This window comes from Panicum virgatum, chromosome 5N, assembly GCF_016808335.1.
Source record: "Panicum virgatum strain AP13 chromosome 5N, P.virgatum_v5, whole genome shotgun sequence".
NCBI classification, from domain to species: domain Eukaryota; kingdom Viridiplantae; phylum Streptophyta; class Magnoliopsida; order Poales; family Poaceae; genus Panicum; species Panicum virgatum.
In genome coordinates this window covers 40,500,145-40,511,537 of record NC_053149.1, presented here as the reverse complement: position 1 = coordinate 40,511,537, position 11,393 = coordinate 40,500,145, and the positions used below count along the sequence as shown (strand labels likewise).

Below are 11,393 nucleotides of genomic sequence, written 5' to 3'. Positions count from 1 at the left end.
GTTTGCTGTGTGTTATTTTCGGCACATGGCAAAGTTATAATTTTTTTTCTCTTCTCACCTCGAAACTTTCTCTACCCACCACATACAACATGTAGTATCCCAAGTTAAAATTGGGTACATTTTTAAATTTTTTTTGCTATATATAACTAATTAATTGCATTTCGAGCAATTTTTTGAATCAAGTCATATTTGAACTGCAAGTTATTCAAATAATAGAATAAAATGAGTGAAAAAATAATATTCATGTTATTTAGCTCAGTTTGAGGCCTTACACGTGAAATGAAAAAAAATTATCAACATCTTGTCTAGAAAACACGGTCACGAAAATTATGTTATTTGTCAATACCTCGTTATATCATATGTGGAGGCAGTGGTAAAAAATTGAGTAGGTTTTGTAATTTTTTCACGTACGATACTTACAAATGGAAACATCTCTGGAGAAGACTCGGAGATTTGAGAAGGATGCAGTTAAGTTTGGAGTAAAAGTGACGGTCGAATTTGAGTTCGACTTCGAAAGTTTTTCTACTCTTCACATACAACATGTGGTACTCCATATTAAAATTTGGAATTTTTTGTATTTATTTGCTATATTTAATTAAATAAATACATTTCAAACAATTTTAGAAAAATAAAACTTTGCCGTGGGCTGGAATTGGGCACACGGCAAAGATGCCATGTCATCAATCCATCCCTTCAAATGGGGCTCTACTATTGGTCCCCTCCTCCACCACCGGATCAGCCCCCTCTCATTTCTCTCCCACCCCTCACATTTCTCTCCCATCCATCTCTGCCGACAGTTGCAGCGGCGCAGCCCCGAGTGGTGGCCGGCGCGGCCCCGGACGGCGTGGCCCCGAACGGCGGCGCGGCCCCGGACGGCGCGGCCCCGAACGGCGACGTGGCCATGGGCGGCGGGGACGCCCACGGGAGGTGGCGGCCCGGCCACGGCCGGCGGGGGCGCCCGCGGGCGGCGGCGGCACAGCCCCAAACGGCGGCCGGCGGAGGCGCCCGCGGGGCGGCGGCAGCGCGGCCATGGGCGGCGGACCGGCCACGGCCAGCTGGGGCGCTCGCGGGAGGCGACGGCCCGGCCCCGAATGCCGACTGGCGGGGGTGCCCGTGGGCGTCGGCGGCCCAGCCACGGCCGGCTGGGGCGCCCGTGGGAGGCGGCGGCCGGCAGGGGCAGCGGCGGCGGGGGCGCGGCCACGAGCGGTGGCGCCTCCTCTCCTGGCTGGCCGGCGGGGGCATCCGCGGGCGGCGGCGGCGGCGAGACCACGAGCGGCGGCGCCTCCTCTCCTGGCGGGCCGGCGTGGTGGTGGTGACGGTGGCCGGCGGCGTGGTTGTGGTGGCCGGCACTGCCACTGCAGCGGCTGCCGATGTTTTTTTTATTTTTTTGGAAAATTGTTTGCCGAGTGTCAGTTTTGGCACACGGCAAAGGCTTTGCCGTTTGCCCGATAAATGGCACACGGCAAACGATGCCTTTGCCGACGTCTGAATGTCGTGTGCTCTTTGTCGTGTGCGGCACACGGCAAAGCCTTTTGCCGTGTGCATATAGGGCTTTGCCGTGTGCTTTGAAGTCTCCCGTAGTGAATACGACGGTAGAAGGCGGACGTCCGATCCATTATTATATTATAAATTCTGTTGCCAACGATACAATGTTGAAAACTAAGGTTAGTCTCAATTAAAAAATTTATGTAGAATTTTATAGTATTAAATATCGACAATTTTGCTGACATGATAAAGCGAAAAAAAAATAAGGTTTTATGAGATGTGAGGAGAGTTTCATCACTATATAACTTATCTGACATAATTACCATGAAACTTTACATTAAAACTGCCATAATAAGTCGTCCTCAACCCTCACGCATTCGATTCCTCGCTGCCACCCACAACCTGGGATACCATACCATCCATCACGTGTTAGTTGCTGCTACCGTAACATTATTAACACCTTAATTACCTAATCAGTTGACGGCGGCTATCTATCTGATGCCAGCACTAAGCTGATCGAGTGGCACCCGCAGACGCAAAAATAAAATATACTATTAGCAGCAATATATATTAAACTGAAGGAACTACTTGCCGACTGCTAGCCACCAGCAGCAGCTGACAGGAGTAAAAAAAAAATCGCTTTTTTTACTCCATATTGGTGGAACACAATCAGGCTGTCGTGGTCGCCCCTGACCTGGTCAACGAGGGCGTCCATGTTACTCCAATGGTGGTAGACCTGCATGTCCTCTGTTGGACTTGGGATTTGGGAAACGATGGATGCAGGAGGAAGGCCGCGAGGACTCTTGTCTGGCCCCGCCACGCTGTCCCTGTCTCTGTCTACCCGCCCAGCCGAAATGATTATGCGCGCTAATCTAACGGGGCGAGCATTATCGGCTTATCGCCTCGCCTCATCTCAGCTCGTCTCGCCTGCCGCCAGTCCCATTAACGGCGCCGCCGTGAGATCCTCTGCGCCCAAGCCTGCAGAATGCCTGCATACGGAAAGGACGTTGTCTTTTTAAGCGGCCGGCAGCGAACATTGCCCTGCGTACGTGTATCGGTGTATGGATGTACAAGGGAGGAAGAACGATTTGTGCGATGAGGGCTTAGGATGCAAGTGGTGGGAAGCACTCTATTTTTTTCACACACATTGCTAGGATGGAACTGAGACCGTTGATTTCACTAAGGCTAGCAAGTTTATGGTCAAGGTCCTAGCCACGAATTTATTTTTTTTATTATTAGGTAGGGCTAATCGTGCTAATTTATTTAAAAATTTGATCAAATTTTCAATACAAATTTCGGAACCATAGGGGGGCCAGGCCCCTGGGTGCTCCCTATGGCTACACCCCTGCTTATGGTGATCCTTACTTTAAGGAAATGGAAACAGTTTCGGCTTATGTATAATTGCCACGTACTAGTTAATAAGCCTTCATTTATTATGATAACATCACAAAACTTGCTTGGCAGATTCAAACTAGATATGGAGGGCCGTGATGTAGATAATAATCAAAGGTCGATTGATATCAAGTTGATAAATCTGTACACGTTTTTGCAAAGAAATTCACCCCCGGCCGCCACTGTGTAATGCTTGGCTTGCCATGCCTATGTCCTAATTAATGTGTTGGGTTGTCATGGATATATTTAACAAAAAGAAGTAACATCGTGTAATTGTTCAATATGAACCGGTCAACCCAACTAGATCTTTTTTTTCTTTATGTTTAGATCCCCTTATGACATTAAGGCAGCCACATTGTATGAGCTGATGTGTATTTAGTTTTTCATTATGCCTAAAGAAAGTTACCACCTCGATGACCTTGCAAAATCACATCAGACTACATTGTAATTCTAGTTAAAAAAGCTGCATCTGATTGAGGCTTATGCTCCAGTTACATTTGTTTATGCGAGTCAAACAGTGGCGGATCCAAGAATTGAACATTGGAGGGCTTATTTCTCTTTCTTCTTCCTCCATCTCTTTTTCTTCTTTTTCTTCCTCATATTCTTCTTCCTCTACCTCATCCCGGGGGGGCTCCATGTGATGCATGGGGGAGGGGGGCTCGAGCCCCCCCCCCCCCCCTGCCCCCACGCTGGATCCGCCCCTGGAGTCAAAAGAAGATCACGTACTATAGTGAAATGCTCCCCTTATCCTTCTTTTCACGTCCTGACGGGAGAGCACCTTTGCTTTTACCGTTGGGGGGAGGGGGGGCGTCGTTATAGCTTTCGTCATTGCCTATCTTGAAGCACATCATTTGATTAGGTATGTCCCTTTCTCTGTGTGTCCCTTTTGTTTACTTATTATATATTATAAATAACTGTAGCTCATTTTCCGGGGGGAGATGTAACGGCTGATGAAGAAGACTCTGAAGACGGAGTGTGAGTCTACACGTTCTGTTAGAGATTAAGAAGTTTGATTTTGGTATCATTGTAATGAATAATTCCAGGAATGCAAGTCAGGGTTGTGAACTCATATGATGTAGCTTCAGAGTGTGTCCCGGTCAACATAGTTAAAAGAGTTGACTTTCCAATACTGCAAAATATATCCCGCTGGTCAAAACACGCAAGACATATTGACATTATAATATGAGAGGTTGACTGAATTGACCATTTTATGCTTTGCATCACCAAAAATAATTAAACTTCAGCTTATGTTAGTAAGACTTACATGAAAGAAAGGGACACAGTAGTATTAAGCAAAGGAACGTCCGGCATAAAATACGAATCGGATCAGTTCATCATTATTCACATTTCTAATTTATAGATATACAAGGCAATAGTTATGAGAGTTAGTTTCACAAACATAAATGCATCGAAAGTACAAGGCTCACAGACATAAATGCCTCGAAAGTACAAGGCAGCAGATGATGTATGTCAAATACACTGTACTACAATTAAACACAACAGAGTACATATGTCACAGATCCAATTGTAGAAACTGAGGATTGAAACACAACATTCTACAGTACTCAAGTCACAGGCAAAAGGTGGTAGACCTGGGAAATCCAATCAGTGCAACACGACCAGGACCAAACTTTGTGACTTCAAAACCATCTCCTCCTCCACTGGAACCCTGTATGCCCAAAATAAGAAAAGTCAGGTGTGACGAAGCAAATGCAAGGAACTCCCATGTAAATACGACTTAGCCTTTTTGTTTTTGTACTATATTACCACTTAGAAAGTTTTGAAGGAATGAAGAAATATCAACCTAACAGCTTTACTTGATGATCTAATGAGTTACTCAAATTACAATGCAAAAATATTATAAACGAAAATTCAAGATGCTGATGTAGTTTCTCGATCCATCGATTACCTTCGGAGGCTCCAATAGTTGTGTCCCCAGCTTTTGCTAACTTTGCCTTCATTTGTCCAAGATGATATTCTGTATGAAAACAAAGAAAAAAATTAATAGATACAAAACGCAAGACAAACTCCACACAAGATTACCAACTATATTATAATGCTGCAGAATCTGGGGGGAATGAAACAAACATTAAGCTGCGCTTACTCGAGCCTCGAGGGCTCGAGGCGACGGCCCAGGCACACAGCAGGCCTCGGAGTCACGCGGCAGGGACGACCGGACGACGGCCGATCGAGCTCACGCGTGTCTTCATCAGACAACGAAAAAACCCACTCGCCTATCCGTTGAGTTGAGACTCGGACACTCCAAAACTCCCCACCAGTCCGGCCGGCCGCCACCTCGTGTTGCGCCGCCGCCGCGGCATGGCATACGATCCCGGGCTCCCCGCGCCGCCCCATCGCCGCCGTCCGCCGCGCGCGCCCGCGCCGGCGCACATGCGCGGGGGCGCTGGGGGCCCCCGTCTCCATGTGCGGGCGCCGCGCGCGGCACCCCCACCGGCTACTCGACCGCGCCCCGTATAAACCAGCTGGCTCCCCGTACACGTACGCATACCTACTACCTGCTGTGCGGTGGGCCCGGCCGGCCCGGAAATCATGCGGCGCGCGCGTATTCATGAGCCGGGCCCGGGCGCGCATACGTACAAAAGACGGCGGCAGTACACGGCCTCCGGTTTTCGATCCGGACTCGCGAATGCTTGTACGCGACCGATGGGTGCGAGCCTGGAGCTTTGGACGGACCTATACGCGCGTACAGCTAGGGTAGTGGTGGTGGTACTGGTACTGCGCGCCGTCTAGATACGGCTGGAGTACTGTACGCCTGCTTGTACCGGGGGGCTTTGGTTTAATGGCCTGACACTCTCTAATGGCGATGCTAAATCATCATTGCTAAAGCTAATGAACAGTATGGTACTCCATGGCGCGCCTGGGCTCGACACGTAGCTATAATTAGTTAGCAACCGAAGCCTTTCGGGTAAGTTTCATACTTTCATGAGGTAAATAATGGTGGAGTCATGAGCCTGGCTCCAAGAAGTGCCGGTTTTCAGATGATGCGGAATGGTATTTAAATGTTTCAGATGTGTACAAGCAATTCGATGGACGTAGGATTTCTTCCCCTTTTCATCTTGAACAAGGTTTGTGCGGGGGTGGATGGAGATCTTGCTTTTATTCCGTTAGTAGAAAAGGTTCAAATCATCTCGCACAATATATTATTAATGTAACTAAAAAAGAACATGTCATATTCCGTCCTCTTCTCCACTAAAATGGTTTTATATTTTCATGTTACTTTCAGTCACCACCCACATCATGACCCCACTTGTTTACCATCATCGTGGTGATTACGAACCTAAATCGAGCATCTCCAGCAGACTACCATCTCTCTCCCCAATACCAAAAGCCTATCCTTTAGATAATGGAAGGTGCTCTAGCAGACTAACAATTCCATCGCTAATACTAAAAAAATTTGGTAATCGCCAAAACACACCTCCCTCTCCCTTAAATATAGGGGGTTTCTCTCTCCACCCTATCCTTTGAGTAATCTGCTACAGCAGTTGCTATAAAAAATATAAAAAGTGTTATTGATAATGGAGAGAGAGAAAATATAGGATATGAGGAATAAGTAGTGTACTGGAGATGCTCTAATCTTTGCATCTTAATGTATCATTTTATCTTGAAGTAAGAGGACAATCCCATCAGCGTCACTAAAGAAAGCTTAGCCTTAGCAATATTGCTACGAGGACAATTGCTTCCAACAGAAAACATCAAGTTTCTAATCTACTAGAAGACAATAAATAAACATAAAAGACTCGCAAAATTTTTGTTAAAGGGTCGCTAAAGATCCATCTTCTGGAAATGCGTAGTACATAATGGTGTGTTTCACTTTGCTATATTCAGGGGTAGAGATAGAATAAAAGTTCGCAGGGGTCATGTATATCAAATGATGGGGTTATCAAGCATTATTAACAACTACTATCAGTGATTATCATTGCTTTTTCCAAAATTCAACGTGGTCGGTTGACCCCACTGGAAAGCTGGCTATATGGCATTTGTAGGTTAGCTATGCCGGCACGGTTTTGCTATCTCTTATGTCATCATCACATCCGTAATATGTAACGTCTTTGTTATTATTAGACAGACATAAGTCACATAGTCTTTATATCTCCTTTTCGCATCTGTTATCCTTAAATAGAAGCTACAACTTCAATGCAAAGCATCCACAGAGTATGTCTTAATTTAATAATTTTATTATTTTGTCGCTTTAGTAATACTGTTTGCAAGCATATTTGACATTATATTGTTAAATACAATATGGCCTACAAATATTATCGGTACGTACCCATCTCTATGACACGGTCAAAAAACAACATAAATCTCATGATATGCATGTTTATAGAGTTTTGTTAGGAATTCTAATCATGATATGCTCCTCGATTTACCACACTAAACCCAGACAAGATCAAGCATTCCAGCATATCTTGAGACGGAGAAAAGAAAAAAAAGTCCCTCCATGATCTCTTAATAAGAACCCAAAATCACATTTTACATTTTTGTGTTAAACAAAAGTAAATCACACAACCCTTATATCCATAATAAATAAAAGGTAGGTCAACATCTTCAGCATAAAAGTATCCACAAAGTACTTCTTACTTTACTTATTTTGTCTATCATTACTTATTTTGTGGCCGTACCATCACTCTTTGCAAAACTTATGGTATCAATATTAAATACGACGGCGCGCTATAAAATTACCACTCTACTTATCATTGTGGTATGATCAAAAACATCAACATAAACCTTATATATTTATAAAAATATGTGAGAACTATGAGAAATCTAATTTTAGCATAATTAATTAATAGCATCTACTCCTTGATTGTTATATCACTAAATCTAAACAAGTTTAAGCATACGAGTATTTCTCACCACTTGCTCGAGACAAAAAGATAACCGGGAAACCAATAAAGAAAGACCAGAAAAACCGTCCCTTCCTCGCTCATCTACAAGGAGGCCGGGTGACCCGTAGCAGCAGCAGGGGATGAGTGAAAGAAAAGAAAAAGAAGGGAAAAGAAGGAAGCACACAAAAATATATACAGTGTATATATAAATGGCCACAGTCCTAGCTAGCAGCTCCTTTACTCCTCACCCCTTTCTGGACTTGTGCTCCATCTCCATCCCTTCCCCCCAGCAGCAGCGGCAGCCAAGAAGCGAGGCCGCCGCGAGGGCCGGAGGCTGAAGCAATGGGCGACCGCGCGTACGCGCCGGCCTCGAAGCCGGTCCCCGTGCGCGCCACCAACGGCACGGCGAACGGCGGCGCCGGGGGGCCGCCCCGGCCAGCGCCGCCGTCCGTGCTGCCCGGCGGCCGCGTTCCTCCCCCGCCGATGTACCGGCCGAAGCCCGCGCAGTCGCGGCCCCCTCCCCGGCGCCCCCGGCGGAGCGCGCGCGGGTGGTGCTGCGCGTGCTGCCTGTGGCTGACGCTGGTGCTGGTGGGCCTGGTGCTCCTGGGCGCCATCGCCGCGGGGGTGTTCTACGTGGTGTACCGCCCGCAGCCGCCCAGCTTCGCGGTGACCTCGCTGCGGCTGGCGGCACTGAACGTGTCCGACTCCGACGCGCTCACCTCCCGCATCGACTTCACGGTGACGGCGCGCAACCCGAACGAGAAGATCGCGTTCGCGTACGGCGACATGGCGGCGTCCTTCGCCGCGGACGGCGCGCCCCTGGGCGACGGCGTGGTCCCGGGGTTCCTGCACGCGGCGGGCAACACGACCGTCATCCGCGGCGCCGCCTCCGCCACCGCGGCCACCATCGACCCCGTGCAGGCGGCCGCGCTCAGATCCAGGAAGTCCCACGCCATGTCCGCGGAGATGGACGCCAAGGTGGGGTTCCAGATCGGGCGGTTCAAGTCGAAGCGCATCAACGTCCGCGTCCTCTGCGCGGGGTTCTCCGCGGGGCTCGCCAAGCCCACCCCGCCGCCCGCGCCCGCCCCCGCGCCGGACGCCGAGCCCACCGTCGTCGTCGCCGCCTCGCCGGCGCCGGCCCGCGGGCGGGCCCCGCGGTCGGTCGTCCGGACGTCCTCCTCTTCCTCGCCGTCCTCTTCCTCCGGCGGCGGGAAGATGACGCCGACGGACGCAAAGTGTAAGGTCCGCATCAAGATCTGGATTTGGTCGTTTTGATGGATTTGGTTTGGGCGGGGGTAGAGAGAAAAAATTTCGTTTCAACTTTCTCTTTCTTTTTTCTTGCTTCTCTTCTCACTTGACAACAGTGTATGTGGATGATTTATTGGAGTATAGACTATATGGTTTCCATTTCTTCCTTCTCCACCTTCTGCATCCCATCCAATCCTGAGTAAATTCCTGCCGGTTTGGTTCCTCGTTCAAAATTTCTGCTAGTAGGCCTGGATTAGTTGCATAAAAGTGACCCTGTAAAATATTGTAATATTTTCATTTGTATTTGGTAATTATTATTTTGTCATATAATTACAAAAAAATTATGTAATTAATTATTTTATTTAGTTATATTTAATACTTCGTGTCTGCATTCAAAGATCCGATGTGGTTGGAGAATTTTGTAAAGATTTGGAATTTTGAAGAGAACTAAAGGCTGGGTGGTGTTTAGATGCGTAAATTTTTTAGTGTAAAATACAGTAGTATTTTGTTTGGATTTGGTAATTATTATTCGATCATGGGTTAACTAGACTCAAAAGATTCGTTTCGTAAATTATAAATAAACTATGTAATTAGTTATTTTGTTTAGCTACATTTAGTATTTCATGCGTGCATTCAAAGATTCGATGTGACTCAGAATTTTATAAAATTTTGAAATTTTAAAGACAACTAAACAAGACCTAGATCCACTTCAAGCAAGTTCAATTGAGCCCCATTCTTCTGCAATTCAGAGGCTACTAGTAAGGCTGGTTCCAACGGGGGTCGGTACCGACCCCCGCCGGTCGGTATCGACCCGGCTACCGACCCGCGCCGGTCGGTAAGCGCGGAAACCGAGAGCGCGGGGCGGTAGCGCTACCGGCCGGGCGGTCGGTACCGACCGGCGTTGGAGCCGCGCGCGGTCGGTACCGACTGGTCGGTACCGACCCGGCCGGTTGGTACCGACCCCGCGTCCGGTCGGCTGCCACGCGGCGCTCTGTGATTGGCCAACGGCTGCCACGTCAGCGCCACGTCAGCTAGCCGTTGCAATTAGCCGTTTTTGACCGTTTGGACTCCAAAAAATTCGAAAAAATTCAAAAAAATCACAAATTTCGTCCCCAACTCATCTATAAATTTTTATTTCGAATTTTTATGTAATTTCTGAATTTTTAAATTTAATAAAGTGGTTTTGCTGTGTCAATTTAAATCATAGAGCAACGCGTTCTGAAATGGTTAAGTCTGGAATGGAGAAGCTGACGTGGCGCTGATGTGGCTGTGGGCTGAGGCTGCAGGTTGACTGATGGAGCGCTGGGGTCGAATGGGCTGGCGAGAGCTGACGTGGCTGTGGCTGTGGGCTGGAGCTGCAGACCCGCTGTTGGAACCAGCTAACTATCAGCCCCTGCTTACAGCAGAGGACTACTATTGTTTCAAAAACAGCAGAGGACTACTAGTCCACGCCACACTCCACAGTGACAGTAAAGCCAGCTGCAGCAGGAATCTTATCTAGTGATAATTAATCCCAGGCGCTGACACTGACAGTAATTAGTGCTGATCTGAGTGAGTAGTAGCGGGTCGTGTTGGAGGTTGGGCGTGCGATTTGGCTTTGCTTGGGTGGGCGTCCATCCGAATGCGTCCGCGCGCGTGTCGGTGGCGTCACCCCGGATCGGCTTCCAGCTAATGCTAGGCTAGATTTCTTGGTCGCCCGCCTCTCCTCTCCCTTTTAATTCCTCCTCCCTCTCTCTTGTAATGCGTGGGGGGGGGGGGGGGCGTGGTGGACGGACGGGCGGGTCGCTTTCCGTCGGCCGGAGGCGCGTCTGAGCTGGAGGAGGCTGACGCGCGGGACCGCGACGGCCGGGCCCACGTGGAGGCGGGTCGCCTCGGGTGCGAGGCCGCGTGGCGAGGGGATAGGACGTGTGTCGGGGAGCGGTGGTGGTGGAACTGTGGGAGTGAGTGGGATGGGATGGCCGCCGCAGGAGAGAGAAAGCGACGTCACTGGCTTGCTCACTCTCACTCCGTCCCTCGCTGTAGTAGACAGGAGCCCGGGGCAGCGGGGCAGAACAGTAAAAACGGGGTCACGATTAGTAGCCCCTTGTTTAGTTTCCTTTAAAATTTTAAAACTTTATAAGATTTCACGTCACATGAAATTTTTGAACCTTTAAATGCATGTATAAAATATTAAATATAGCTAAATAAAATAACTAATTACACAGTTTATTTATAATTTGCGAGAGAATTTTTTAAAACACTTAATCTTGCGAAAAGAAAGTGCTAAGATTCATTTTTATGCGTCCAAAGAAGGCCTTCCGACGCGAGGCGCGGACGGCATCATGGGAGGGATTTTAATGGCGGCAGTGGTTGGGGCTATGGTGTGGCCATGGGCGGCGCTGGAAATAGCTAGGCGCACATGGTGGTAACGGTAATGTCATA

The 11,393-nt window shown here is 48.2% G+C and overlaps 1 protein-coding gene across 1 annotated transcript; it reads left to right on the top strand.

Annotated features, from left to right (window-relative positions):
• Positions 1-7,944: 7,944 nt before the first annotated feature.
• Positions 7,945-9,321, top strand: LOC120676163 (NDR1/HIN1-like protein 13). The gene has a single exon (XM_039957386.1). The coding sequence runs from the start codon at positions 8,067-8,069 to the stop codon at positions 8,997-8,999; it is 933 nt and encodes a 310-aa protein (XP_039813320.1). The 5' UTR covers positions 7,945-8,066; the 3' UTR covers positions 9,000-9,321.
• The last annotated feature ends 2,072 nt before the right edge of the window (positions 9,322-11,393 follow it).

Excerpts from the sequence above, each read along its gene's own strand:
- LOC120676163 (XM_039957386.1), top strand. The coding sequence starts at position 8,067 with ATGGGCGACCGCGCGTACGCGCCGGCCTCGAAGCCGGTCCCCGTGCGC.